The sequence below is a fragment of the Rana temporaria genome, chromosome 9, assembly GCF_905171775.1.
Source record: "Rana temporaria chromosome 9, aRanTem1.1, whole genome shotgun sequence".
In the NCBI taxonomy this organism is placed as follows: Eukaryota; Metazoa; Chordata; class Amphibia; order Anura; family Ranidae; genus Rana; species Rana temporaria.
The window spans coordinates 10,015,130-10,040,970 of record NC_053497.1 but is presented as its reverse complement, the minus strand read 5'-3'; the positions used below and the strand labels follow the sequence as shown (position 1 = coordinate 10,040,970).

Below are 25,841 nucleotides of genomic sequence, written 5' to 3'. Positions count from 1 at the left end.
CATCTTGAAAAGTTTCCCCCCTTACATATACTAATGTGCCACAAACGGGAAGTTAATATCACCAACCATTCCCATTTTATTAAGGTGTATCCATATAAATGGCCCACCCTGTATACCATGGTCTCTATCCCTATTGCTTGTAAGAAGGGGGGAAGCATATATTGGGGAAGGTAAAAAGGGAGGGGAGCGAAAAGGGTAAGGAGAGGGGGATAGGAATTGTGGGACTTTAACATGAAACACACCATCGGAATATAAAGAATCAATTAATAAGTTAAAATTACATTTATTGGATACAATAGAGCATACCAAACAGTGAACATTCATCACAATAGATAATGTACAAATAGAGATAGGCATGATTGGTAAATCGCATAAAAAATTACATAGTATAACATAATAGTACCTATGGTATAACATAGTATGCATCACTGTATCCAAATTGATGTATAGAATACAAAGTAAAAAAATATATATATATATATAGACATGGTTGTCTAAACACATGATTAGTATGGTAATGGTTGGCAAGATATATATTAATTGATTTCATGATTCTCAGAGATAGAAATCGCATGATATAATAAGGTTGCTGTGACATAGCATCAGTAAAAAGCTTGATGCGTTTCGTGGATCAACTTCCACTCATCAGGAGCAAATATGGCCTGGGTATATGTGTAAATATAATAACAATTTACTAAATAGTAATTTAGTTCATATAACAAAAAGAGGAGGGAACGTTAAATAAAGTCCCAACACTCTTACCTATGGGTAGATTGACAATTAGAAAACATCAATGGTAACTGACGATGTTGGCATCTGAGGGCACTATGGAAAACATGATCCCCAAGGGGAGCTGAGGTGGTGGCAATGCGGCAGCAGCCCGGCACGGACCACTAGTCAATGATCATTTGGTAGGAAAGAAATCCCCAATCAACAACGGTAGTGTAAGGTGAGATCCCACAGAGTTCCTGTGAACATATTTAATAACAATGGAGTGTCATTGGAGTGACTAGCATAAGCTAGAAAGTAAAGGAAGAGGTGACCAGATCCAAAGGAGCAGTAGTCCATAAGGAAAGCACAAGTGTGAAGTGACACCAGGGAAAGTCCCAGTATTTTTCCTTTCAAATCTCTTGCTAAATTGAGCTGAAGATGTGTTGTCCACTTGTGGGGGTCAGTTTATTAAATTTAAATACACCATTGGTTTACTTTGAACATACTAAAAGTTGTAGACCCGAACCCAAGCACCTTCAGCTCAATTTCTTTTAGTGTTTTTTAGTGCATAGATAGATGGTAACTGTGGTTGAATAGCCTTCTATTCTTCAAATGACCTTTACATTGGAAGTCTCACCCAAGGTCCCTTGGTGTGTAGAGCGTAACTATGTTTGAGTAGCCTTTTGGCTTTCAAACAAAATTTACATTACAAGTCTCAAGGTCCCTTGGTTCATAGAAGGGAACAGTGGTTGAGTTGCCTTCTGTTTTTCAAATGACCTTTACATTAGAAGTCTCAGCCAAGGTCCTTTAGTGTATAGATGATAACTGTGGTTGTATATGCCTTTTGGCTTTCAAACATTGTTTACAGTAAAAGTCTCACCCAAGGTCCCTTGCTGCGCAGAGGGTAACTATGGTTGAGTAGCCTTGTGGCTTTCAAACTACCTTTACATTAGAAGTTTGGCTCAAGGTTATTTTTTGTTCGTAGATGGGAACTGTGGTCAAATAACTTTTACATTAGAAGTCTCAGCCAAGTTCCTTTAGTCTGTAGATGGGAACTGTGGTTAAGTAGCCATCTGGCTTTCAAATGACTTTTTAGATTAGAAGTCTCACCCAAGGTGCGTAGAGCGTAACTATGGTTGAGTTGCCTTCAGGCTTTCAAACATCGTTTACATTATAAGTCTCACCCAAGGTCCCTTGCTGCGTAGAGGGTAACTATAGTTGAGTAGCCTTGTGGCTTTCAAACTACCTTTTCATTAGAAGTCTGGCTCGAGTTATTTAGTTTGTAGGTGGGAACTGTGGTTGAGTAGCTTTCTGGCTTTCAAATGACCTTTAGATTATAAGTCTCACCCAAGGTGCCATAGTTCATAGAAGGTAACGGTGGTTAAGTAGCCTTCTGGCTTTCAAACAAACTTTACTTTAGATATCTCACCCAAGGACCCTTGGTACATAGAAGGTAACTGTGGTTGAGTAGCCTTCTGGCTTTCAAAATATCTTTAGATCCAGTGCCACTCCCGACTAGACCATTCTACATAATGAAAAACACAGCTGAGGTTCTGATTCTTCTATACTATCTACAACTTGAACAAAGTCTCACAAGGTCCCTTGGTGCATAGAGCGTAACTATGGTTGAGTAGCCTTCTGGCTTTCAAACAACCTTTACTTTAGAAATCTCACCCATGGTCCCTTGGTATATAGAAGGTAACTGTGGTTGAGTAGCCTTCTGGCTTTCAAACTACCTTTACATTAAAGTTCTTACCCAAGGTCCATTGGTGCATAGAAGGTAACTGTGGTTGAGTAGAATTCTGGCTTCCACACTAATTTTACATTAAACGTCTAACCCAAGGTCCCTTGGTACATAGAAGGTAACTGTGGTTGAGTAGAATTCTGGCTTTCACACTACTTTTACATTAAAAGTCTTACTCAAGGTCCCTTGGTGTGTAGAAGGTAACTGTGGTTAAGTTGCCTTCTGGCTTTCAAAATATCTTTAGATCCAGTGCCACTCCCAACCATTCTACATAATGAAAAACCCAACGGAGGTTCTGATTCTTGTATACTGTCCACAACTTGAACAAAGTTTGGGCTGCTGACACACTTTTGTTGTTGCTACAAGTTATTTCTTTTGCTCTTTAAACCATTTTACTGATTTGGTCAATTAATATACAAATGTATTTTTTTTTCTTCAGGAACTTAAGCTTCTTCTGCATCGGTCAACCCTTCTCTACTCTCAGGGAAAAATGTATGACTATGTGGATACTTTACTCACCATGCTTGCTATGCTTCTGAAGGTGAGAGTTTATTGGAGAAGGAGTTCTAATATAATCACTCCTTTTTTATCAAGGAGAACACTGAAGTATTGTGATGTTGTTTTTTTAATTGATAACTATATATCAGTTATTTTAGATTTTTTTTTAAATGTAGTGATCAGGGGAGGATGAAGTTAAATGCTCCTTGCATGTTTTCGTTTATGGTGCCGTCTTTACGTTGACTGTAAATACATGCTCACCAACATTTGTAGAGACCGACCATGGAAGGGTTAAAGTTGACCTGCAGGCTTTCAAAACTGCCCCAAATAACAATAAAAATTCTTAATTTTCCCATTCCCCACTGAAGTTTCTCTTTAACTCTTCACCGGGAGTTCAGATTCAAAACATTATCTTGCTGCCAGTAGGAAAAACATTGCCCAGTCTTAGGCTATAACCCTTTAATAATTCAAAAACAGTTAGTGGTCTTGGCGGCAGCAGAATTGTTCCTGGTGCAATTACTTTGAAGGGTGACAACGCTCTTCCTGTGCTATGTGAACCATTGCAGTGCTGTCACCCTAGCATTGCTGTGCCAACAATGGATGATGACATCAGCAGTGGGCATGACTAAATATTTTATCACCACTGATTAACCACTTTGTAAATACCGTAGTAGATTGGTTGCTTGCAACTTGTACTCCCTGCCCCGGCTCATGGGAAATTAAGTTTTGGAAGAAGCTTTGTTCATATTAGCGAAATGATGTGCAAGCCTTTCTGAAACCCACCCAAACCAACTAATGCAACCCACCCAAACCAACCAATGCAATCCACCCATCACAACCCACCCAAATCAGCCAAAATACTCTTTCACCACAATCCACCCAAACCAACCAACACAACCCACCCACCCAAACCAACCAATGTAATCCACCCATCACAACCCATCCAAATCAGCCAGCAATACTCATCTACCACAACCCACCCACCCAAACCAACCAACACAACCCACCCAAACCAACTAACATAACTTACCCATCTCAACCCACCCATCCAAACCAACCAATGCAACTAACCACCTAAACCAACCAATGCAATCCACCCATCACAACCCACCCAAATCAGCCAAAATACTCTTTCACCACAACCCACCTAAACCAACCAACACAACCCACCCAAACCAACCAATGTAATCCACCCATCACAACCCATCCAAATCAGCCAGCAATACTCATCTACCACAACCCACCCAAACCAACCAATGTAATCCACCCATCACAACCCATCCAAATCAGCCAGCAATACTCATCTACCACAACCCACCCACCCAAACCAACCAACACAACCCACCCAAACCAACTAACATAACTCACCCATCACAACCCACCCACCCGAACCAACCAATGCAACTTACCACCTAAACCAACCAACGCAAATCACCTACCGCCACCCACTCAAACCAACCAATGCAGCCAACCCACCACAACTTACACAAACCAACCAACGTAACTCGCCCACCACACTCAAACCAACCAATGCAACCAACCTACCAAAACCAACCAACGCAATCCACCCAAACCAACCAATTCAACTCACCCACCACAGACCTCCCAAACTAACCACCAACGTAACTCACCCATCAGAATCCACCCAAACCAACCAACCCAACTCACCTACCACAACCCACCAAAACCTATCGATGCTATCCACCTACCACTAACTGCCCATTTTTCTCTCCAACATCTGGCATGCAAATCGCCTACCGCAGCCAACCCACCACAACTGATGCATTTCGCCCAACACAACTTACTGAAACCAACCAATGCAACCCACCCAAACGAACCAACTAAACTCACCCACCACAGACCTCCCAAGCCAACCAACACAACTCACCCATCAGAATCCACCCAAACCAACCAACCCAGCTCACCTACCACAACCCACCAAAACCCATCGATGCTATCCACCTACCACTAACTGCCCACTTTTCTCTCCAACATCTGGCATGCAAATCGCCTACCACAGCCAACCCACCACAACTGATGCATCTCGCCCAGCACAACTTACTGAAACCAACCAATGCAACCCACCCAAATGAACCAACTAAACTCACCCACCACAGACCTCCCAAGCCAACCAACACAACTCGCCCATCAGAATCCACCCAAACCAACCAACCCAACTACCACACCCCACGGAAACCAACCAGTGCAACGCAACCCACCCATGCAAACCAACCGACACAACTCACTCATCAGTACCCAACCAAACCAACCAACTAAACTCGCCCACCACAGACCTCCCAAACCAACCAACACAACTTATCCATCATAATCCACCCAAACAAACCAACTTAACTCCCCTACCAAAACCCACTCAAACCAACCAATGCAATCCACCCACCACTACCTGCCCACTTTTCTCTCCAACATCTGGCATGCAAATTTAATTTCCAACAGATTAGCTGCCGGATCGGGTGTAAATTAGGGGACATTTTTAAATTTTAACTTCTTGTGCTGATGTTTTTTTTTTTCAGATGGCAATGAATCGAGCCCAAGTATGTCTGATTTCAAGTTCAAAGTCTGGAGAAAGACATTTGTATCTGATAAAAGTGTCAAGGGATAAAATCTCTGCAAGTGATGAACAGGAGATCGCAAATTCTGATGCAAAAGGTAAGGAAGTTGTACTTATTTCGGTGTTTATCCCTTTCAACTGCAAGTTGCTGATGGACTGGAGAAATTTTATATCTCCACTATGGGCTTATTGATTAGAGCAGAACTCCAGCCTTCCCTTCAGTCTTACACAGTTGTACAGGCTCCTACCCTGGACCGGAATGGCTTACTCAGGGCCAACCTCTGTCTGACCGCTTTGGTTTCACCCATGTGACGCTGAGCCTCTGATTGAAAGAACTGAAATCCAATGAATGAAAGGGGTGGGCCAGGGACAGTCAGGCTGGAGAAGAAATGGCCAGATGATGGGGGAAATAAGGGGACCTCTATGTAACTTGCTGCAGATTCTAATGCACATTGTGAGAAGCTTTAATTGCCATTATGTGCAGATCAAAGGTCCCTCGTGGTTTTACCCACCATAATATGCAGATCAAAGGTCCCTCGGTGGTTCCTTCCACCATCACATGCAGATCAAAGGTCCTTCGGTAGTTCCTTCCACCATCACATGCAGATCAAAGGTCCCTCAGTGGTTCCTTCTACCATCACATGCAGATCAAAGGTCCTTCAGTGGTTCCTTCTACCATCACATGCAGATGAAAGGTCCCTCAGTGGTTCCTTCCACCATCACATGCAGATCAAAAGGTCCCTCAGTGGTTCCTTCCACCATCACATTAAGATTAAAGGTCCTTCAGTGGTTCCTTCCACCATCACATGCAGATCAAAGGTCCCTCAGTGGTTCCTTCCACCATCACACGCAGATCAAAGGTCCCTCAGTGGTTCCTTCCACCATCACATGCAGATGAAAGGTCCTTCAGTGGTTCCTTCTGCTATCACATGCAGATCAAAGGTCCCTCAGTGTTTCCTTCTACCATCCTATCCAGATCAAAGGTACCTCAGTGGTTCCTTCCACCATCACGTGCAGATCAAAGGTCCTTCAGTGGTTCCTTCCACCATCACATGCAGATCAAAGGTCCCTCAGTGGTTCTTTCCACCATCACATGCAGATCAAAGGTCCCTCAGTAGTTCCTTCCACCATCACATGCAGATTAAAGGTCCTTCAGTGGTTCCTTCCACCATCCTATCCAGATCAAAGATCCCTTCCACCATCCTATCCAGATCAAAGGTCCCTCAGTGGTCCCTTCCACCATCCTATCCAGATCAAAGGTCCCTCAGTGGTCCCTTCCACCATCCTATCCAGATCAAAGGTCCTTCAGTGGTTCCTTTGACCATCCTATCCAGATCAAAGGTCCTTCAGTGGTTCCTTTGACCATCCTATCCAGATCAAAGGTCCCTTCAGTGGTTCCTCCCACCGACCCCTATGTATCTGCAGCATCCTATGGTGACATGAAGGTCAGCAGTAGGAACCACTGAGTGCAGAAGAGGATCAGGAGATCAAAACTTTGTGACATGATACGTGTTGGGGAGGGGACCTCTTTCCATTAGAGAAGCTTTCAGCAACATGGGCAGCAGGAGAGGTAAGTATTTACTTCTTTGCCTTAAGAAATGGTAACTTCAGCTCAGTGTCAGGGTCACTTGAATTGAATTTGTTTCCAAGTGGCAGTTGTACATGTAGGATTCCCAGAAATAACGTCTTTTCTGCCTTTTCCCCCCCATAGCAATCTTCAGTGTACTGACCAGCGTGCTCAACAAGGACGACTGGTGGAATCTCCTTCTAAAAGCCATTTACGCCCTCTGTCACCTCAACCGCTATAAAGAAGGGGAGCTGCTTGTGGATTCCTCCCTGGAGTATTATTCCTTTTATGATGACCGACCGAAAAGGAAAGAGCTGGAATATTTCGGTCTCTCCACTGCTATTCTTGACAAGAATTTCCGAAAGGCGTACAACTATATAAGGTACACTATAAATCTGATTACAAACCACAAGATTACCAATCATCTGTTCTTTTAAGTGGTGCACCGAAATTAAAATTCCAGTGCCGAAACCGTTTTTGCATTGCAGCCATTTGGACGTGATTTTGCATTGCAGTCAATAGGGGGCGTTTTTGCATTGAGGTGAATGGGATGTGGTTTTGCATTGCAGTCAATGGGACACGTTTTTGCATTGACGTTAATGGGATGCATTAGCAATAAGGCATTCTGCTTATGTGCCCCTGTACCCAGGTCGGTGTGCAGTGCGGGGATGGGAGGACGAGTTCTGCTGAGTGCCCTGTGCCCAGGCTGTGTGCAGTTGGGGATGGAAGGAGGAGCTCTGCTGAGTGCCCTGTGCCCAGGCTGTGTGCAGTGCTAGATGGAAAGTGGAGGTCAGCTGAGTGCCCTGTGCCCAGGCTGTGTGCAGTGCAGGATGGGAGGAGGTCAGCTGAGTGCCCTGTGCCCAGTCTGTGTGCAGTGCCAGATGGAAAGAGGAGGTCAGCTGAGTGTCCTCTGCCCAGGCTGTGTGCCGTGCAGAATGGGGGAGGAGCTCTGCTGAGTGCCCTGTGCCCAGGCTGTGTGCAGTGCCGGATGGAAGGAGAAGGTCAGATGAGCGCCCTGTGCCCAGGCTGTGTGCAGTGCCGGATGGAAGGAGAAGGTCAGATGAGCGCCCTGTGCCCAGGCTGTGTGCAGTGCCGGATGGAAGGAGAAGGTCAGATGAGCGCCCTGTGCCCAGGCTGTGTGCAGTGCCAGATGGGAAGAGGAGGTCAGCTGAGTGCCCTGTGCCCAGGCTGTGTGCAGAGCGGGATGGGAGAAGGTCAGCTGAGTACCATGTGCCCAGACTGTGTGCAGTTCGGGATGGAAGGAGGAGCTCAGCTGAGTGCCCTGTGCCCAGGCTGTGTGCAGAGCGGGGTGGGAAGAAGAGATCTGCTGAGTGCCCTGTGCCCAGGCTATGTGCAGTGCCGGATGGAAGGAGAAGGTCAGATGAGCGCCCTGTGCCCAGGCTGTGTGCAGTGCCAGATGGGAAGAGGAGGTCAGCTGAGTGCCCTCTGCCCAGGCTGTGTGCCGTGCAGAATGGGGGAGGAGCTCTGCTGAGTTCCCTGTGCCCAGGCTGTGTGCCGTGCAGAATGGGGGAGGAGCTCTGCTGAGTTCCCTGTGCCCAGGCTGTGGGCAGTGCAGGATAGGAGGAGCTCAGTAAGCCGGGCACAATTTAGATTGAAAGCCAAAATCTGGGGGGAACCCATCACCCCTCTAGATCTGGCCATGTTAAAGTGTCGTGGTGGGATGAACCAGTTTTCTGGAATTCCGCCATGCGGCCGATCAGACGGGCGCAGAATGTTGCGTGGGTCACTTCATATAAACGCACTGTCATTAACCTTCTCCGATGTCTCTGTTGAGGTTCCAGAAGACTCCCAGAAGTGAAGATGATTCAGATAATGGGGGCGGCTCAGTGCTTTGTGCATCAAACATTCTGCCGCTGAACCCCATTGTGACCCACACAGGAAATAAAGGAACTTTTTATGTATGTAAAAGATGAATGTGTAACCTAACGCAATAAACATAATACATGCAACAAAGTGGGCTCAATGTGTTAAGCAAAAAAACTTAACCACTTAAGGACCGAGCCTCTTTTTAAGATTTGGTGTTTACAAGTTAAAAACTATTTTTTTTTGCTAGAAAATTACTTAGAACCCCCAAACATTATACATTTTTTTCTAACACCCTAGAGAATAAAATGGCAGCCATTGCAATACTTTTTGTCACACCTTATTTGCGCAGTGGTCTTGCAAGCGCACAATTTTTATGAATTAAAAAAAATAAGACAACAGTAAAGTTGGCCCAATTTGTTTTTTTTTTATCGTGAAAGATAATGTTACGCCGAGTAAATTGATACCCAACATGTCACGCTTCAAAATTACGCCCGCTCGTGGAATGGCGACAAACTTTAACCCTTAAAAATCTCCATAAGTGATGTTTTAAAAAAAAAAAATTAAATCTACAGGTTGCATGTTTTGAGTTACAGAGAAGGTCTAGGGCTAGAATTATTGCTCTTGCTCTAACGATTGCGGCGATACCTCACACGTGTGGTTTGAACACCGTTTTCATATGCGGGCGCTGCTCACGTATGTGTTCGTTTCTGCCCGCGAGCTCGTCGGGACTGGGCGCTTTTAACCACTTAATGACCTGCTCATGTGTATATATACGTCCTTTGTTTAAAGGTGGATATCTCGGTTACGGCAGCAGCTGCTGCCACAACCTAGATATCCATCTTTAGCGTGAGCGGTCCTGTAAACGATAACGGTGGTCTCCGCGGTGGATTCGCCGCGAGATCATCGTTATCAGCGGCGGGAGAGGGCTCCCGCCGCTCTCCCAAGGCCTCCGTCGCTTAGCGGAGCCGTCGGTAGCGGCGGAGGCGATGGGGTCCTTTCCTCGGCTGGGATACGAGTGAGCGCAAGATGGCCCCCACCCGTCCCCATAGCATAGCAGGGCGGAAGTGACGTCAAAACATCACTTCCTCCCATACATCTTAAAGCAATATTTTCTAAATGTCATTTTTTCAAATGACGACAACTTTTTTTTTTTTGCATTTAAGTCTAAATATGAGACGTGTGAAGTCTTTTTGACCCCAAATCTCATATTTAAGAGGACCTGTCATGCTTTTTTCTATTACATGGGATGTTTACATTCCTTGTAATAGGAATAAAAGTGATACATTTATTTTTTTCAGTGTAAAAAAAATAAAATAAATAAAACAAAAAATTTTTTTTTTTAAAGCGCCCCGTCCCGATACGCTCTCGCGCAAAAGCGAACGCATACGTGAGTAGCGCCCGCATATGAAAACGGTGTTTAAACCACACATGTGAGGTATCACCGCGATTGGTAGAGCGAGAGCAATAATTCTAGCCCTAGACCTCCTCTGTAGCTCAAAAGATGCAACCTGTAGAATTTTTTAAACGTCGCCTATGGAGATTTTTAAGGGTAAAAGTTTGACGCCATTCCACGAGCGGGCGCAATTTTGAAGCGTGACATGTTGGGTATCATTTTACTCGGCGTAACATTATCTTTCACAATATGTAAAAAAATTGGGCTAACTTTACTGTTGTCTTATTTTTTAATTAAAAAAAGTGAATTTTTTCCAAAAAAAGTGCGCTTGCAAGACCACTGCGCAAATACGGTGTGACAAAAAGTATTGCAATGACCGCCTTTTTTTTCTCTAGGGTGTTAGAAAAAAAATATATATAGGGCTAGATTCAGAAAGAAGTTACGTCGGCGTATCTGTTGATACGCCACGTAACTTCTAGAATGCGCCGGCGTATCTTTTTTTCTGTATTCAGAAAGCAAGATACGCCGGAATTTTGCTAAGATACGACCGACGTAAGTCTCTTACACCGTCGTATCTTAGTTGCATATTTACGCTGTCCGCTAGGTGGCGCTTCCATAGATTTACGCGTAGAATATGCAAATTAGGTAGATGCGCCGATTCGCGAACGTAGTTGCGCCCGGCGTATCTATATGCGTCGTTTACGTAAGGCGTCAGACCGGCGTAAAGTTACCCCTGCTATATGAGGCGTACGCAATGTTGAGTATTGACGTCGGGACAGCGTAGAATTTCCCGTCGTTTGCGTAAAACGTTCGCGAATAGGGCTTTGCGTAAGTTACATTCACGATGAAAGCATTGACTATTTGCGACGTGATTTCGAGCATGCGCACTGGGATACGTCCACGGACGGCGCATGCGCCGTTCGAAAACAGCGTCAATTACGTGGGGTCATGATAGTTTAATATTAAAACACGCCCACTACCAGCCAAATTTGAATTAGGCGGGCTTACGCCGACACATTTACACTACGCCGCTGTAACTTAGGGCGCAAGTTCTTTCTGAATACAGAAGTTACGGCGGCGTAGTGTATCTGAGATACGCTACGCCCGCCGATAGATACGATAATGTATCTGAATCTAGCCCATAATGTTTGGGGGTTTTAAGTAATTTTCTAGTAAAAAAAAACGTTTTAGTCTTGTAAACGCCAAAACTGAAAAACACCCAAGGATACGCCGTCGTAACTCTGAGTGCGCGGGGTCGTATCTATGCGCCTGATTCGTAGAATCAGTTACGCATAGATTTCCCTAAGATCCAACCGGCGTAAGTCTCTTACACCGTCGTATCTTAGGCTGCATATTTACGCTGGCTGCTAGGTGGCGCTTCCGTAGATTTACGCAAGAAATATGCAAATTAGGTAGTTACGCCGATTCAGAAACGTACGTCCGCCCGGCGCATTTTTTTTTTACGTCGTTTGCGTTAGGCTTTTTCCGGCGTAAAGTTACCCCTCATAAAGCAGGGGTAAGTCATGTTAAGTATGGACGTCAGAAACTCGCGAACAGCGTCGTATTTTACGTCATCTACGTAAGTCGTTCGCGAAATAGGGCTGTACGTAAGTTACGTTCACGTCGAAAGCATTGACAGTGATTTGGAGCATGCGCACTTGGAAACGTTCACGGACGGCGCATGCACCGTTCGTAAAAAACTTCAAATACGTGGGGTCACAATTAATTTAAATAAAACACGCCCACATCATCCACGTTTGAATTAAGCGGGCTTACGCCGACACATTTACACTACGCCGCCGTAACTTAGGGCGCAAGTTCTTTCTGAATACGGAACTTGCGCCCTAAGTTACGGCGGCGTAATGTATCTGAGATACGTTACGCCCGCCGATAGATACGCAATTGTATCTGAATCCGGGCCTATGGGCGGGAAGTAAAGTTTTGACGTCGCTTCCGCCCTGCTATGGTATGGAGACGGGTGGGGGCCATCTTGCCCTCATTCGTATCCATACCCAGCCACAAGAAGGACCCGATCGCCTCCGCTGCTACCGACGGCTCCAATAAGCGACAGAGGGCGCAGGAGAGCGGCAGGAGGGGGGGCCCCTCTCCTGCCGCCGATGACGGTGATCTCATGGCGAATCAGAGACCACCATTATCGGAAACCGAACCGCCGCCTGAAGACGAGGATGCCTGGGTTATGGTATCTAGCTGCTGCCATAACAGAGATATCCCGCTTCAAAGGGCCGACGTATAAAGTCGTTAACCACTTCCCTCCCGGCCTATAGCCGATTTACGTCCGGGAATTGGTTCTGAAATCCTGACTGGACGTCCTGCAGGATTTCATGCCACGCGCGCCCGTGGGGGCGCACGGCGATCGGTGATGCGGGGTGTCAGTCTGACACCCTGCATCTCCGATCTTGGTAAAGAGTCTCCGGCGGAGACTCTTTACCACGTGATCAGCCGTGTCCAATCACGGCTGATCACGATGTAAACAGGAAGAGCCGTTGATCGGCTCTTCCTCACTCGCGTCTGACAGACGAGAGTAGAGGAGAGCCGATCGGCGGCTCTCCTGACAGGGGGGGTTCACGCTGATTGTTTATCAGTGCAGCCCCCCCTCGGATCGCCACACTGGACCACCAGGGAAGCCACCAGGACCACCAGGGAATGGCAAATAAAAAGGGGCAATAAAAAAATATGCAGTAAAAAAATAAAAGGCAGTAAAAAAAAAAAAAAGATGCCAATCAGTGCCCACAAATGGGCACTGACTGGCAACATGCATACATCAGTGCCACCCCACAGTGTCCATCAGTGCCACCCCACAGTGTCCATCAGTGCCCATCCATGCCCAGTGCCCACCTATCAGTGCCCTTCTGTGCCACCCATAAGTACCCATAAGTTCCGCCCATGAGTGCCCATCTGTGCCGCCCATGAGTGCCCATCTGTGCCGCCCATGAGTGCCCATCTGTGCCGCCCATGAGTGCCCATCTGTGCCGCCCATGAGTGCCCATCTGTGCCGCCCATGAGTGCCCATCTGTGCCGCCCATGAGTGCCCATCATTGCCGCCTATGAGTGCCCATCAGTGCCGCATACCAGCGCCGCCAATCGGTGCCCATCAGTGCCATCTCATCGGTGCCCATCGGTGCCGCCATATCAGTGCCCGTAATTGAAGAAGAAAACTTACTTATTTACAAAAAAAATAACAGAAAAAAATAAAAACGTAATTTTTTTCTAAATTTTCAGTCATTTTTTAGTTGTTGCGCAAAAAAAAAAAAAAACGCAGAGGTGATCAAATACCACCAAAAGAAAGCTCTATTTGTGGGGAAAAAAGGACGCTAATTTTGTTTGGGTACAGTGTAGCATGACCGCGAAATTGCCATTCAAAGCGCGACAGCGCTGAAAGCTGAAAATTGGCTTGGGCGGGAAGGTGCGTAAGTGCCCGGTATGGAAGTGGTTAATAAAACGTTTCGAATGTTTTTTTGAAATGCCTATTTTTTCTGTCGGTTGTACCGATTCCGACCTTCTAGGGTCATGTCTTCTTTTCCAGGTTGATGTTGATGGAGAACGTGAACCGGCCGCAGCTCTGGAACGTCTTCAATCAGGTGACCATGCATTCCCAGGACGTGCGGCACCATCGCTTCTGCCTCAGGCTCATGCTGAAAAATCCCGACAATCTGGCCCTGTGCGTCCTGAGCGGCCACAACGCGTTCGTGTCCGGGAGCTTCAAACACGCGCTCGGTACGTGTCTATAACTTTATATTTGTGTCCATTGTTGGTGTAGAGCGCCGTGCGTGGAAGGAGTCGTATTTCTCGACCAAGGGCCCTCCCATGTGTTCTGTGAGGGCCACACCAGAGGATTTACAAATATCTACAAGAAAATCAGTTTTATAAATGAATGAATACAATTTTAATGAATTATTAAACGTATTTTATCGCCCATCAGAGTCGTCGCCCACAAGGTTTAGGAGTGTGTCTATGGGAAGGTTTGACCATTCTTCCAGGAGAGCATTTGTGAGGTCAGGCTCTGATGTTGGATGAGAAGCCTGGCTCGCAGTCTCTGCTCTAATTTATCCCAAAGGTGTTCTATCGGGGTGAGGTCAGGACTCTGTGCAGGCCAGTCAAGTTCCTCCACCCCAAACTCGCTCATCCATGTCTTTATGGACCTTGCTTTCTCATCCAAAATCACTGCCTGACCTCACAAATGCTCTTCTGGAAGAACGGTAAAACATTCCCATAGACACACTCCTAAACCTTGTGGACGGCCTTCCCAGAAGAGTTGAAGCTGTTATATCTGCAAAGGGCGGGGCCAACTCAATATTGAACCCTACGGACTAAGACTGGGGTGTCATTAATGTTCATGTGCGTGTAAAGGCAGGCGTCCCAATACTTTTGGCAATATAGTATTAGTAATATAGTGTGTGTGTCTGTGTGTGTGTATATATATATATATATACACACATACATATTTAAAAAAAATATATATTTATAATTTTTATATACCGTATTTATCGGCGTATACCGCGCACTTTTTTTGCCCTGAATATCAGGACAAAATCGTGGGTGCGCAATATACGCCGATACCCACTTCCCGCGCCAAGTTTGAACCACTGCCCCGGCATATACCGAAGCGCAGTACACTCGGGCAGGCTTGGCTCATTTCGTGGTCACGTCCTGGACGTACAGGACTTGACCGCGAGAGGAGCCGAGCCTGCCCGACTATACCCGAGTGTACTGCGCTCGGTATATGCCGGTACAGTGGTTCAAACTCAGCGCGGGAAGCGGGGAGGACACCGCAGAAGGACGCCGGACCCGACGGGGAGGACACCACCGAAGCCGCAGACAGATGCCGGACCCGACGAGGCCGCCGATGGACGCCGCGCAAGACACCAAAACTGTAAGTACTAAAATGTTTTTTTTACAGAAATGCGGGTCCACATTAGGAGTGCACGCTATACGCCGGAGCACGCAATACCCCGATAAATACGGTGTGTGTATATGTATATATAGCCAAGCCATGACTAAGCGCTGAAGTACAGCGTGAAACGCGTCGGCCAATACTGTACCTTTTTGTTTGCGGTGAATGCATGTGCATTTGAAAATAAAGACTTAATTTGTTTTAGTCATTTTGGAGTGCGGCAGTCCAGACTTTTTTCGTTTTTTTGCTACAATCAGCATCGCCGGCACCCTGGTGGTTCAACAGCCCTTAATGATAAGCGAGACTCACCTGGAGCGGTGAAAGATTTGTCTGTATATGTATATATATATTTAAAAAAATATATATTTATAATTTTTATATATATGTATGTGTGTGTGTGTGTGTGTGTGTATATATATATATATATATATATATATATATATATATATATTATACATATAATTTTTTTTAAATATAATATATAACTTTTTTTACTATTTTAAATACAAATTCAGTATGCATTTTTCATTATTATTTTATTATTATTATTCTTGCAGCTCAGTACGTCCAAGCCTTCCGGATAAAGTCTGAAGATCCAATGCACTCTCTCTGCATCGGATTAACTTTCATTCATATGGCATCCCAAAAGTTTGTGTTGAAAAGACACGCCCTCCTTGTACAGGTATTTTTTCTTTCTTTATTTTTTCTTCTTTTATATAAAATCACTGGGCCAGATTTACAGAAGAGATACGACGGCGTATCTCCTGATACACTGTCGTATCTCTGAGATACGATTGTCGTATCTATGCGCCTGATTCATAGAATCAGTTACGCATAGATAGCCCTAAGATCTGACAGGTGTAACTTGTGTTACACAGTTGGATCTTAGGCTGCAATTCTAGGCCGGCCGCTAGGTGGCGAGGCCATTGCGGTCGGCTTAGAATATGCAAATGACTAGTTACTGTGATTCACGAACGTCCGCGATGCCCGTCGATCTAAATTTACGTAGTTTCCGTAGCGATATGCGTCGTAAAGATAAAGCTAAGCCCTAGGTGGTCTAGCCAATGTTAAGTATGGCCGTCGTTCCCGCGTCAAAATTTTAAATATCACGTAGTTTGCGTAAGTCGTCCGTGAATGGCGCTGGACGCCATTTACGTTAACGTCGAAACCAATGACATCCTTGCGACGTCATTTAGCGCAATGCACGTCGGGTAATTTGACGGACGGAGCATGCGCAGTATGCTCGGCGCGGGAACGCGCCTAATTTAAATGGTGCCCGCCCCATTTGAATTAGGCGGGCTTGCGCCGAGCGGATTTACGTTACATCGCCGCAAGTTTACAGGTAAGTGCTTTGTGAATCAGGCACTTACGCTGTAAACCTGCGACGGTGTAACGTAAATGGGATACGTTGCGCCGCCGCTGCGCAACGTAATTGTACCTGAATCTGGCCCACTGTTTTTTTTCTTTTTTTTTTTTATAAAGTAACAGGGATAGAATTTTAAGAGAAACCATCATTTCAAAAACACGTCGTCTCCTTTACCATCTCTAGGAATACGGAGCGACTTTGTTTACTTTTCTCTCTCTGAGCTGTAAAGTCTGATAGGAGAGACCCAGGCCAGGGAAAATATTGGATTATTCTCTTTTTCATGAGTTTTTTATTATTTTAAAATTTTTACTATTTTATTTGAATGAGAATTGTACAAAAACAACGGCAGTTGGGATGAACAAACAGAGCTATAAAACAAATGTTGGTAACCAGCATAGCGGGACGTGGGGAGGGCAACGCGCGATATAAAGGGACTTCTCAGGGAAATGTCAGTGATGTTGGCTGGCGGGGCCCCAAAAAAGATCTCCTGCCGAATGTGGGTGGTGGGAGTAGGCGGGGGGGGGGAATACAAAGGGAAGAGATGGAAATTTGAGCCAGTGGAGTTTAAGAAAAGGAGTACGAGGGGGAAAAGAGAAATTGAGGATTAGAAAGCTAGACATGATGTGTGGAGCCCAGACTGAAGGGAGTAAAGCACTTAAATAGGAGGAACAATGCCCCATCATTGGTATCAGTGGGAGGAATAGTGTCCCATCATTGGTATCAGTGGGATGAATAGTGTCCCGCCATTGGTGTTAGTGGGAGAAATTGTGTCCCATCATTGGTATTGGTGGGAGGAATAGTGTCCCATCATTGGTGTCAGTGGGGGGAATAGTGTCCCGCCATTGGTATTAGTGGGAGAAATTGTGTCCCATCATTGTTATCAGTGGGAGGAATAGTGCCCCATCATTGGTATCAGTGGGAGGAATAGTGCCCCATCATTGGTATCAGTGGGAGGAATAGTGTCCCATCATTGGTATCAGTGGGATGAATAGTGTCCCGCCATTGGTGTTAGTGGGAGAAATTGTGTCCCATCATTGGTATTGGTGGGAGGAATAGTGTCCAATCATTGTTATCAGTGGGAGGAATAGTGCCCCATCATTGGTATCAGTGGGAGGAATAGTGTCCCACCATTGGTATCAGTGGTGGGAATAGTGTCCCATCATTTGTGTCAGTGGGGGGAATAGTGTCTTATCATTGGTATCAGTGGGAGGGAATAGTGTCCCTTCATTGGTATCAGTGGGAGGAATAGTGTCCCATCATTGGTATCAGTGGGAGGAATAGTGTCCCATCATTGGTGTCAGTGGAAGGAATAGTGCCCCATCATTGGTATCAGTGGAAGGAATGGTGTCCCATCATTGGTATCAGTGGAAGGAATAGTGCCCCATCATTGGTATCAGTGGGAGGAATAGTGTCCCATCATTGGTATCAGTGGGAGGAATAGTGTCCCATCATTGGTGTCAGTGGAAGGAATAGTGCCCCATCATTGGTATCAGTGGAAGGAATGGTGTCCCATCATTGGTATCAGTGGAAGGAATGGTGTCCCATCATTGGTATCAGTGGAAGGAATAGTGTCCCATCATTGGTATCAGTGGAAGGAATAGTGTCCCATCATTGGTGTCAGTGGGAGGAATAGTGTCCCATCATTGGTATCAGTGGAAGGAATAGTGTCCCATCATTGGTGTCAGTGGGAGGAATAGTGTCCCATCATTGGTATCAGTGGGAGGAATAGTGTCCCATCATTGGTATCAGTGGGAGGAATAGTGTCCTATCATTGGTATCAGTGGGAGGAATAGTGTCCCGTCATTGGTATCAGTGGGAGGAATAGTGTCCCGTCATTGGTATCAGTGGGAGGAATAGTGTCCCATCAGTGGGGGGTGACAGGGCCCTAAGGGCCAGCTAAAGACAAACAGCATTTGGAGACCACTGTTGTAGAGTAATGTCTGTAGTCATATGATGAGATGGAATATGTTGTGAAAATAATGTAAGCATTTTACACATTTTTATTTATTTTTATTTTGCACTTAAACATCTTTTCTTGTTTTTTTTTTGCCTTTAGGGATTTTCCTTTTTGAATCGATATCTTGACTTGCGCGGCCCTTGCCAGGAAACCTATTATAACATCGGCCGTGCCCTGCACCAGATGGGTCTGACGTACCTCGCTATTCATTACTACCAGCAGGCTCTGGAGCTTCCACCACTTCAGCTAGAGGTACGATGACGATGATGATGATGATGATGATGATGATGATGATTGTATGCACTGTAATCACACAAACAGATCATTAATCTCTTTTTTTCCCCCAAATACATTGAAAGGAAATGCTGTATAAAGCCCACTGTAAATACTATCAGCCAGATTCACATAGAGCGGCGTATGTTTAGGCGGGCGTAGCGCATCTCATATGCGCTACTCCGACGTAACATAGAGAGGCAAGTACAGTATTCACAAAGCACTTGCTCCCTAAGTTACGGCGGCGTAGCGTAAATGGGTCAGCGTAAGCCTGCGTAATTCAAAGTAGGCTGGTAGAATGCATGGCCGAACGAACGGCGCATGCGCACGCATGCTCAGAATCACGTCGCAAATACTCCCTACGTTACGACGTCTCAATGCGTACGACGTGAACCTAACTTACGCCCCCAGCCCCATTCACGTACGACTTACGTAAACGACGTAAAATCCGACGGTACTTCCGACGTCCATACCCTAAACGACTTGGACCTGCTTTTTGGTGGTTTAACTTTACGCCGGAAAAACGCCTTACGTAAACGACGTAGATTACAGCGACGGTCGCAAGTACGTTCGTGAATCGGCGTATCTAGCTCATTTACATGTTCGACGCGTAAATCAACGGAAGCGCCCCTTGCGGCCAGCTTAAATATGCAGCCAAGATACGACGGCGTAGGAGACTTACGTCGGTCGTAACTTGGCAAAATTCAGGCATATCTCATTTAAAGAATGAGCGCATAGATACGACGGCGCACATTCGGACTTACGACGGCGTATCTACTGATACGTCGGCGTAAATCTCTGTGAATCCGGGCCATTGTGATTAGGATTTACTTGTATACTAGTTTTTAGTTACCTATGGCTTTATTATGTATTTATTAATTTTACTTGACGCTTAAAATTCTAATAATGATGTTGTTGCAAAGGTTTTCTGAGAACAAGTTCCCTCCCTGGGGTAACAGGATGGAAACCATTATTTATTTTGGATTGTCAGTCGGGCGACATTCAGTCTTTTTTTTGGTGGAGAATGCGGGCATCAATGAGATTCAGTATTTTATAAATTTTTTGTTGATGAGGACAAGGGCCTCTTCCCGACAACCCTGGCCGTTGGTTGTTGGGGTCTGCAGGCAGGGGGGCTTATCGGAATCTGGGAGCCCCCTTTAATAATCCTGGCCCCCCCACCCTATGTGAATGAATATGGGGTACATCGTACCCCTACTCATTCACCTGGAAAAAAAAGTGTCCAAAATTAAACACACTACACAGGTTTTTTAAAGTAATTTATTAGGCAGCTCCAGGGGTCTCTTCCGACTTCTTCTTCCCTCTCCGGCTCTTCTCCGCTCTCTCTCCGGTCCTCTGTCTTCTGCCAGGCCTCCTCCGCTATCTTCTGCTCTTTTGCTCGCTCTTGCCCGGTCTTCTCCGTTGTCTTCTTCCCTCTGCTCTTCTTCCGATGTTGATGTTTCTTACGTTCTAATGCGCGGTGTGCCACTGCTTATATTGGCATGGGACGGGGTCACCAGAGGCCCACCCCTGATGACATCACCGCCCATCAAGCCCCGGGTGGCGACGTCATAAGGGGTGGGACTTCTGGATGACGTCAGGCGGAGACCCCGCCCCATGCCAATAGAAGTATTGGCACACCACGCGTCGGGCAATAGAGCGGGAGAGAGCGTTGTGTCAACATCAGGAGAAGACAACAGAGAAGACCAGGCAAAGGAGCAGAAGATGGCGGGGGAGGCCTGGCAGAAGACAGAGGACCAGAGAAGGAAGAAGAAGTCGGAAGAGACTCCCGGAGCTGTCTAATAAATTACTTTAAAAACCTGTGTATTTTTTTTTTACGCTTTTTTTTTCCCAGGTGAATGGGTAGGGGTACAATGTGCCCCATACTCATTCACATAGGGTGGCCCTTATTAAAGGGGGCTCCAAGATTTCGATAAGTCCCCCGCCCGCAGACCCCGAGAACCAACGGCCAGGGTTGTCGGAAAGAGGCCCTTGTCCGCATCAACATGGGGACAAGGTGCTTTGGGGTTGGGGGGGGGGTCATATGGGTAGTTTCTGTTGCCATTATGATTTAAAAAAGAGTAAACACAGTTGATTGATGACTAGAAAATGCATTTCCTGCAGAAAATGCGTAGGAAAGCAGATATGCTATAGCTAACTGGATGAATAGCTTAAATCCGCAAGAAAAGGTTGAAGAAGTGAGAATAGTTGGAAAAGTAGGAATGGGTTATATTTTTCAAAAATTATTTATTTCAAAAAAAGATTTTTTTTTTATGATTATTTTTTTTTTTTCAAAAATGAAATGTATTATTTTTTTGTTGTTCTGCAGCTTTAGCAATTCAGTTATTCTGTAGGTTTAGCAATTCAGCTATTCCATTTTGTTTTTTTGGCTCTGCGTAAGTTCTGCATACTTTCAGCTATTAAAATAATTTTTAAAAAAAGGAGAAAATGCGTGGGAATGCTGAATAGCTGAATTGCTAAAGCTAACTGAATGAATATCTTAAATCTGTAAGAAAGAGTTGAAGTGAGAATAGTTGAAAAGTAGGAATGGTTTTAAAACTAGACAAAAATACCCAAGTTTTGATGTATAAATTGTGTATGACAAGTAGATCTTGTGGGCGTGAGAGCAATTTATAGAAAAGGAACTAAGATCATTTTTTTAAGGCTCTGTGCTCTAGCTATGACATCATCCACTCTAAGCAACTCAATACACACTGGGCTGGATTCAGGTACCTTTGCGCTTTTTTTGCGCAAATTTACTGCGCTACCCGCGATTCACGGAGCAGTAGCTCCGTAAATTGCGTGTGCGCTCTTTAAAATTGCACGGCGTAAGTGTGCGCAATTTAAATGATCCCGTAGGGGGCGGGAATCATTTCAATTAGGCGCGTTCCCGCGGCGATCGTAGAGCGCATGCTCCATCGGGAAACTTTCCCGACGTGCATTGCGGCAAATGACGTTGCAAGGACGTCATTTGCTTCAAAGTGAACGTGAATGGCGTCCAGCGCCATTCACAAATCACTTACGCAAACTACGTAAAATTCTAATTTCGCAACGCGGGAACGACAGGTATACGTAACATTGGATGCCCCTGCTAATAGCAGGGGCAGCCTTACGTGAAAGACGCCGTACGGAAACGACGTAAACTGCGTACGCAGGGCTCGCGCAACGTTGTGAATCGGCGTTAGTATGCAATTTGCATACTATACGCTGAGCACAACGGGATCGCCACCTAGCGGCCATCGCAAGAATGCAGCCTAAGATATGCGGGCATAAGAGCCTTATGCCGCGCAGATCTTAGGCTGCAGTCGGCGTAACGAGGTTCCTGAATCAGGAGCATTCCTTACGCCGGGGCAAGTAAGCAATTGCGCCTGTGTAACTATGGTTACACAGGCGCAATTGCTTCTTGAATCCAACCCACTGTTTAATCGCTAAAATTTTCACTACACTTAAATGGCTTTTTCACAAAAACTGTAAAAGATCTCAAACTGAAAAGATATAGCTGAATATTTTATGAACATTTTAAAGTTTGTTTGGCGTCTGTAGGTGAAAGTATGAAGGAGCTAAAACTTTTGGGAGCGGAAGAAGATTTTAAGGATTTGAAGCATGCTCTCATTGACTTCAATGTTAAAAAAAAAAGTGTTAAACATCTTAATATTTTAAACAGTATAAATAGTAGAAAAAAAGTTGAAGTCCCATCATTAGCTAAAAGAGCTGAACATTTTAAAAGTTGAATGGTTTTATTAGCTGAAAGTATGCAGAAGTTACGCAGAGCCAAAAAAACGTACGGAATAAGAAGAATAAAAAAAAAAAAACGAATAAGAATAGTGGGAATGCTACTGAGCATTCCCACTAATAAATGGCTTCAGCCAAACACTTAACCATGAGTGAAAGAAAAGTTTTTGTGTTATATACTGTGGGCTAGATTCAGATCGATTTGGGCGGGCGTAGCGTATCTCAGATACACTACGCCGCCGTAAGTTAGAGCAGCAGGTCCTGTGATTCACAAAGAAGTTGCGCTGTAACTTACGGCGGCGCAGTGTAACTGGGCCGGCGTAAGCCCGCCTAATTCAAAATAAGCTGGTTGGGGGCGTGTTCTATGCAAAATACTAGTGACCCCACGTATATGACGTTTCTAACGAACGGCGCATGCGCCGTCCGTGGACATATCCCAGTGTGCATGCTTCAAATGACGTCGGCAAATCGTCAATGCTTTCGATGTGAACGTAAATTACGGCCAGCCCCAATCACGAACGAGTTACGCAAACAATGTAAAATTTTTAAAATTCAACGCGGTTCCGAAGTCCATACTTAACATTGGCTGCGCCATCTTTTTGGTGGTTTATCTTTACGTCTGAAAACCCCTTACGTAAACGGCGTATCTGTACTGCGACGGCCGGGCGGACGTTCGTGAATAGGCGTATCTAGCTGATTTACATATTCTAGGCGTAAATCAGCGTACACGCCCCTAGCGGCCAGCGTAAATATGCAGTTAAGATACGACGGCGTAGGAGACTTACGCCGGTTGTATCTTATCAACATTTAAGCGTATCTCCGTTTGAGAATACGCTTAAAGTTGCGACGGCGCGGAATCGGACTTACGACGGCGTATAGACTGATACGCCCGTCGTAAGTCTTTATGAATCTGGCCCTGTGTGTTTACAATGTATAATATGAATAATAATTTCCAATTTCTGTGATGTTTGTACGGTATAAGCAAATGCGACGTATCGGAGATGTTTGCAAACATGTGTAACATTTAATACAAGTGGGGGGAGGGGGGTTTGCATTCCTGTTAATGCAAATAAACACTTATGAGGATGAATATAGAAGGGCGATGGCAGAAAAAAAATGGCAAGAGATCCCTCAAGTCCGCCCTTTTTTATATTCTTTATATTTCCATCTTTTATTTATTTTTTTTTTTTTTTACTGTTTTCTCTCTTTTTTTTATTTATCCGAGTATAAGTCAGTGTTTGTCCCAAGCATGTGTGAATACACTTACTGGGGGTAGATTCAGAGAACAATTACGCCGGCGTATCCATAGATACGCCGCGTAATTGCTAAGCTGCGCCGGCGTATCTACTTTCTGTATTCTGAAAGCTAGATACGCCGACTTTAGCCTAAGATACAACTGGCAAAAGTCTCTGACGTCGTATCTTAGGGTGCATTCCGACGCTGGCCGCTAGGGGCGCTTCCGTTGTTGTCGGCGTAGAATATGCTAATTACCTAGATACGCCGATTCACAAACGTATGTGCGTTCGTTTTTTACGTTGTTTGCGTTAAGGCTTTTTCGGTGTAACGTTGTTCCTGCTATTAGGAGGCGCAGCCAATGTTAAGTATGGACGTCGTTCCCGTTTCGAAATTTTAATTTTTTGCGTAAGTCGTTCGCGAATAGGGCTGGACGTAATTTACGTTCACGTCGAAACCAATACGTCGTTGCGCCGTACTTGGAAGCAATGCACACCGGGATATGTACACGGACGGCGCATACGCCATCCGTACAAAACGTCAATCACGTCAGGTCATCATACATTTACATAAAACACGCCCCCCTTCCACATTTGAATTACGCGCGCTTACGCCGGCCCCTTTTACGCTACGCCGCCGCAACTTACGGAGCAAGTGCTTTGTGAATACAGCACTTGCTCCTGTAAGTTACGGCAGCGTAGCGTAGATACGCTGCGCCGCCGTATCATTGCGTGCCCGTACGTGAATCTACCCCACTGTTGATTGACTCCTGGAATTCCAAGCGTAGGCATTCCTGCTAGCTCAGCTCTTGGCCAATGAGACCAGATGTTCCTACAGCTTGGAGCTCAGCCAGATGTTTCTTTCCTGTGTAAGTGACATCCATCCAGACAGAACTATGAATTGTCCTCAAAATATATCCTGGTCAATTATATATCATTATAATATATTATATTATTCTATGTTTTTTTTTTTTAGGGGATTAGTGATGACCAAGTGGACCTAAGGAGAGACATTGCCTTCAATCTTTCTCTCATTTACCAGAGCAGTGGCAACACAGAAATGTCTCGAAGGCTTTTGTTTACTCATTGTATCATATAGCGTGTTTTTTTTATTTTTTTATTTATGGTATGGATAATAAATCTTTTTGTATATAAAAATGTCAACTGTGTGCATGCGTGTTTGTTCAGTAATAGATATGCTAAAGTCGCTAGTGCATGCTTTTTCGTTGGGGTCAATGAGATATTAACTAGTCATAAATGTTGACTGATGAAGGACCGCAATATCATTTTATTTATTTAATACAGTTGTCATGGATATGTAGTATGTCTGGCAGCTTACCTTGCTCTCCATGTGTTCACCTTAGAGGCCAGACCCTCTCACCTGGCTGCCTTTATCAAATAGAGCTTTCTTTTGGTGGTATTTGATCACCTCTGCGGTTTTTATTTTTTGCGCTATAAACAAAAATAGAGCGACAATTTTGAAAAAAATGCAATATTTTTTACTTTTTGCTATAATAAATATCCCCCAAAAACATATATAAAAAAACATTTTTTTTTCTCAGTTTAGGCCGATAGGTATTCTTCTACCTATTTTTGGTAAAAAAATCGCAATAATCGTTTATCAGTTGGTTTGCGCAAAATTTATAGCGTTTACAAAATAGGGGATAGTTTCATTGCATTTTTATTTTTTTTACTATTAATGGCGGCGATCAGCGATTTTTTTCGTGACTGCGACATTATGGCGGACACTTCGGACAATTTTGACATATTTTTGGGACCATTGTCATTTTCACAGCAAAAAATGCATTTAAATTGCATTCTTTATTGTGAAAATGACAGTTGCAGTTTGGGAGTTAAACACAGGGGGCGCTGTAACATTTAGGGTTCACTTTGTGTGTGTTTACTAGTGTAGGGGGTGTGGCTGTAGGACTGACACCATCGATCGAGTCTCCCTATAAAAGGGATGACTCGATCGAAGCGCCGCCATAGTGAAGCACGGGGAAGCCGTGTTTACACACGGCTCTCCCCGTTCTTCAGCTCCGGGGGGGCGATCGCGACGGGGC

The 25,841-nt window shown here is 45.0% G+C and overlaps 1 protein-coding gene across 2 annotated transcripts in view; it reads left to right on the top strand.

The window, feature by feature from the left end:
- Nucleotides 1-24,942, top strand: part of GTF3C3 (general transcription factor IIIC subunit 3) — an 81,237-nt gene extending 56,295 nt beyond the window's left edge. For both annotated transcript variants that reach the window (XM_040322759.1, XM_040322760.1), the window contains exons 13-19: nt 2,895-2,996; nt 5,485-5,620; nt 7,234-7,471; nt 13,854-14,044; nt 15,779-15,903; nt 18,644-18,796; nt 24,755-24,942. In XM_040322759.1, coding sequence (XP_040178693.1) covers nt 2,895-2,996; nt 5,485-5,620; nt 7,234-7,471; nt 13,854-14,044; nt 15,779-15,903; nt 18,644-18,796; nt 24,755-24,877 — 1,068 coding nt within the window. In that variant the 3' untranslated portion in view covers nt 24,878-24,942. The remainder of the gene's footprint in view (nt 1-2,894; nt 2,997-5,484; nt 5,621-7,233; nt 7,472-13,853; nt 14,045-15,778; nt 15,904-18,643; nt 18,797-24,754) is intronic.
- Nucleotides 24,943-25,841: the final 899 nt, after the last annotated feature.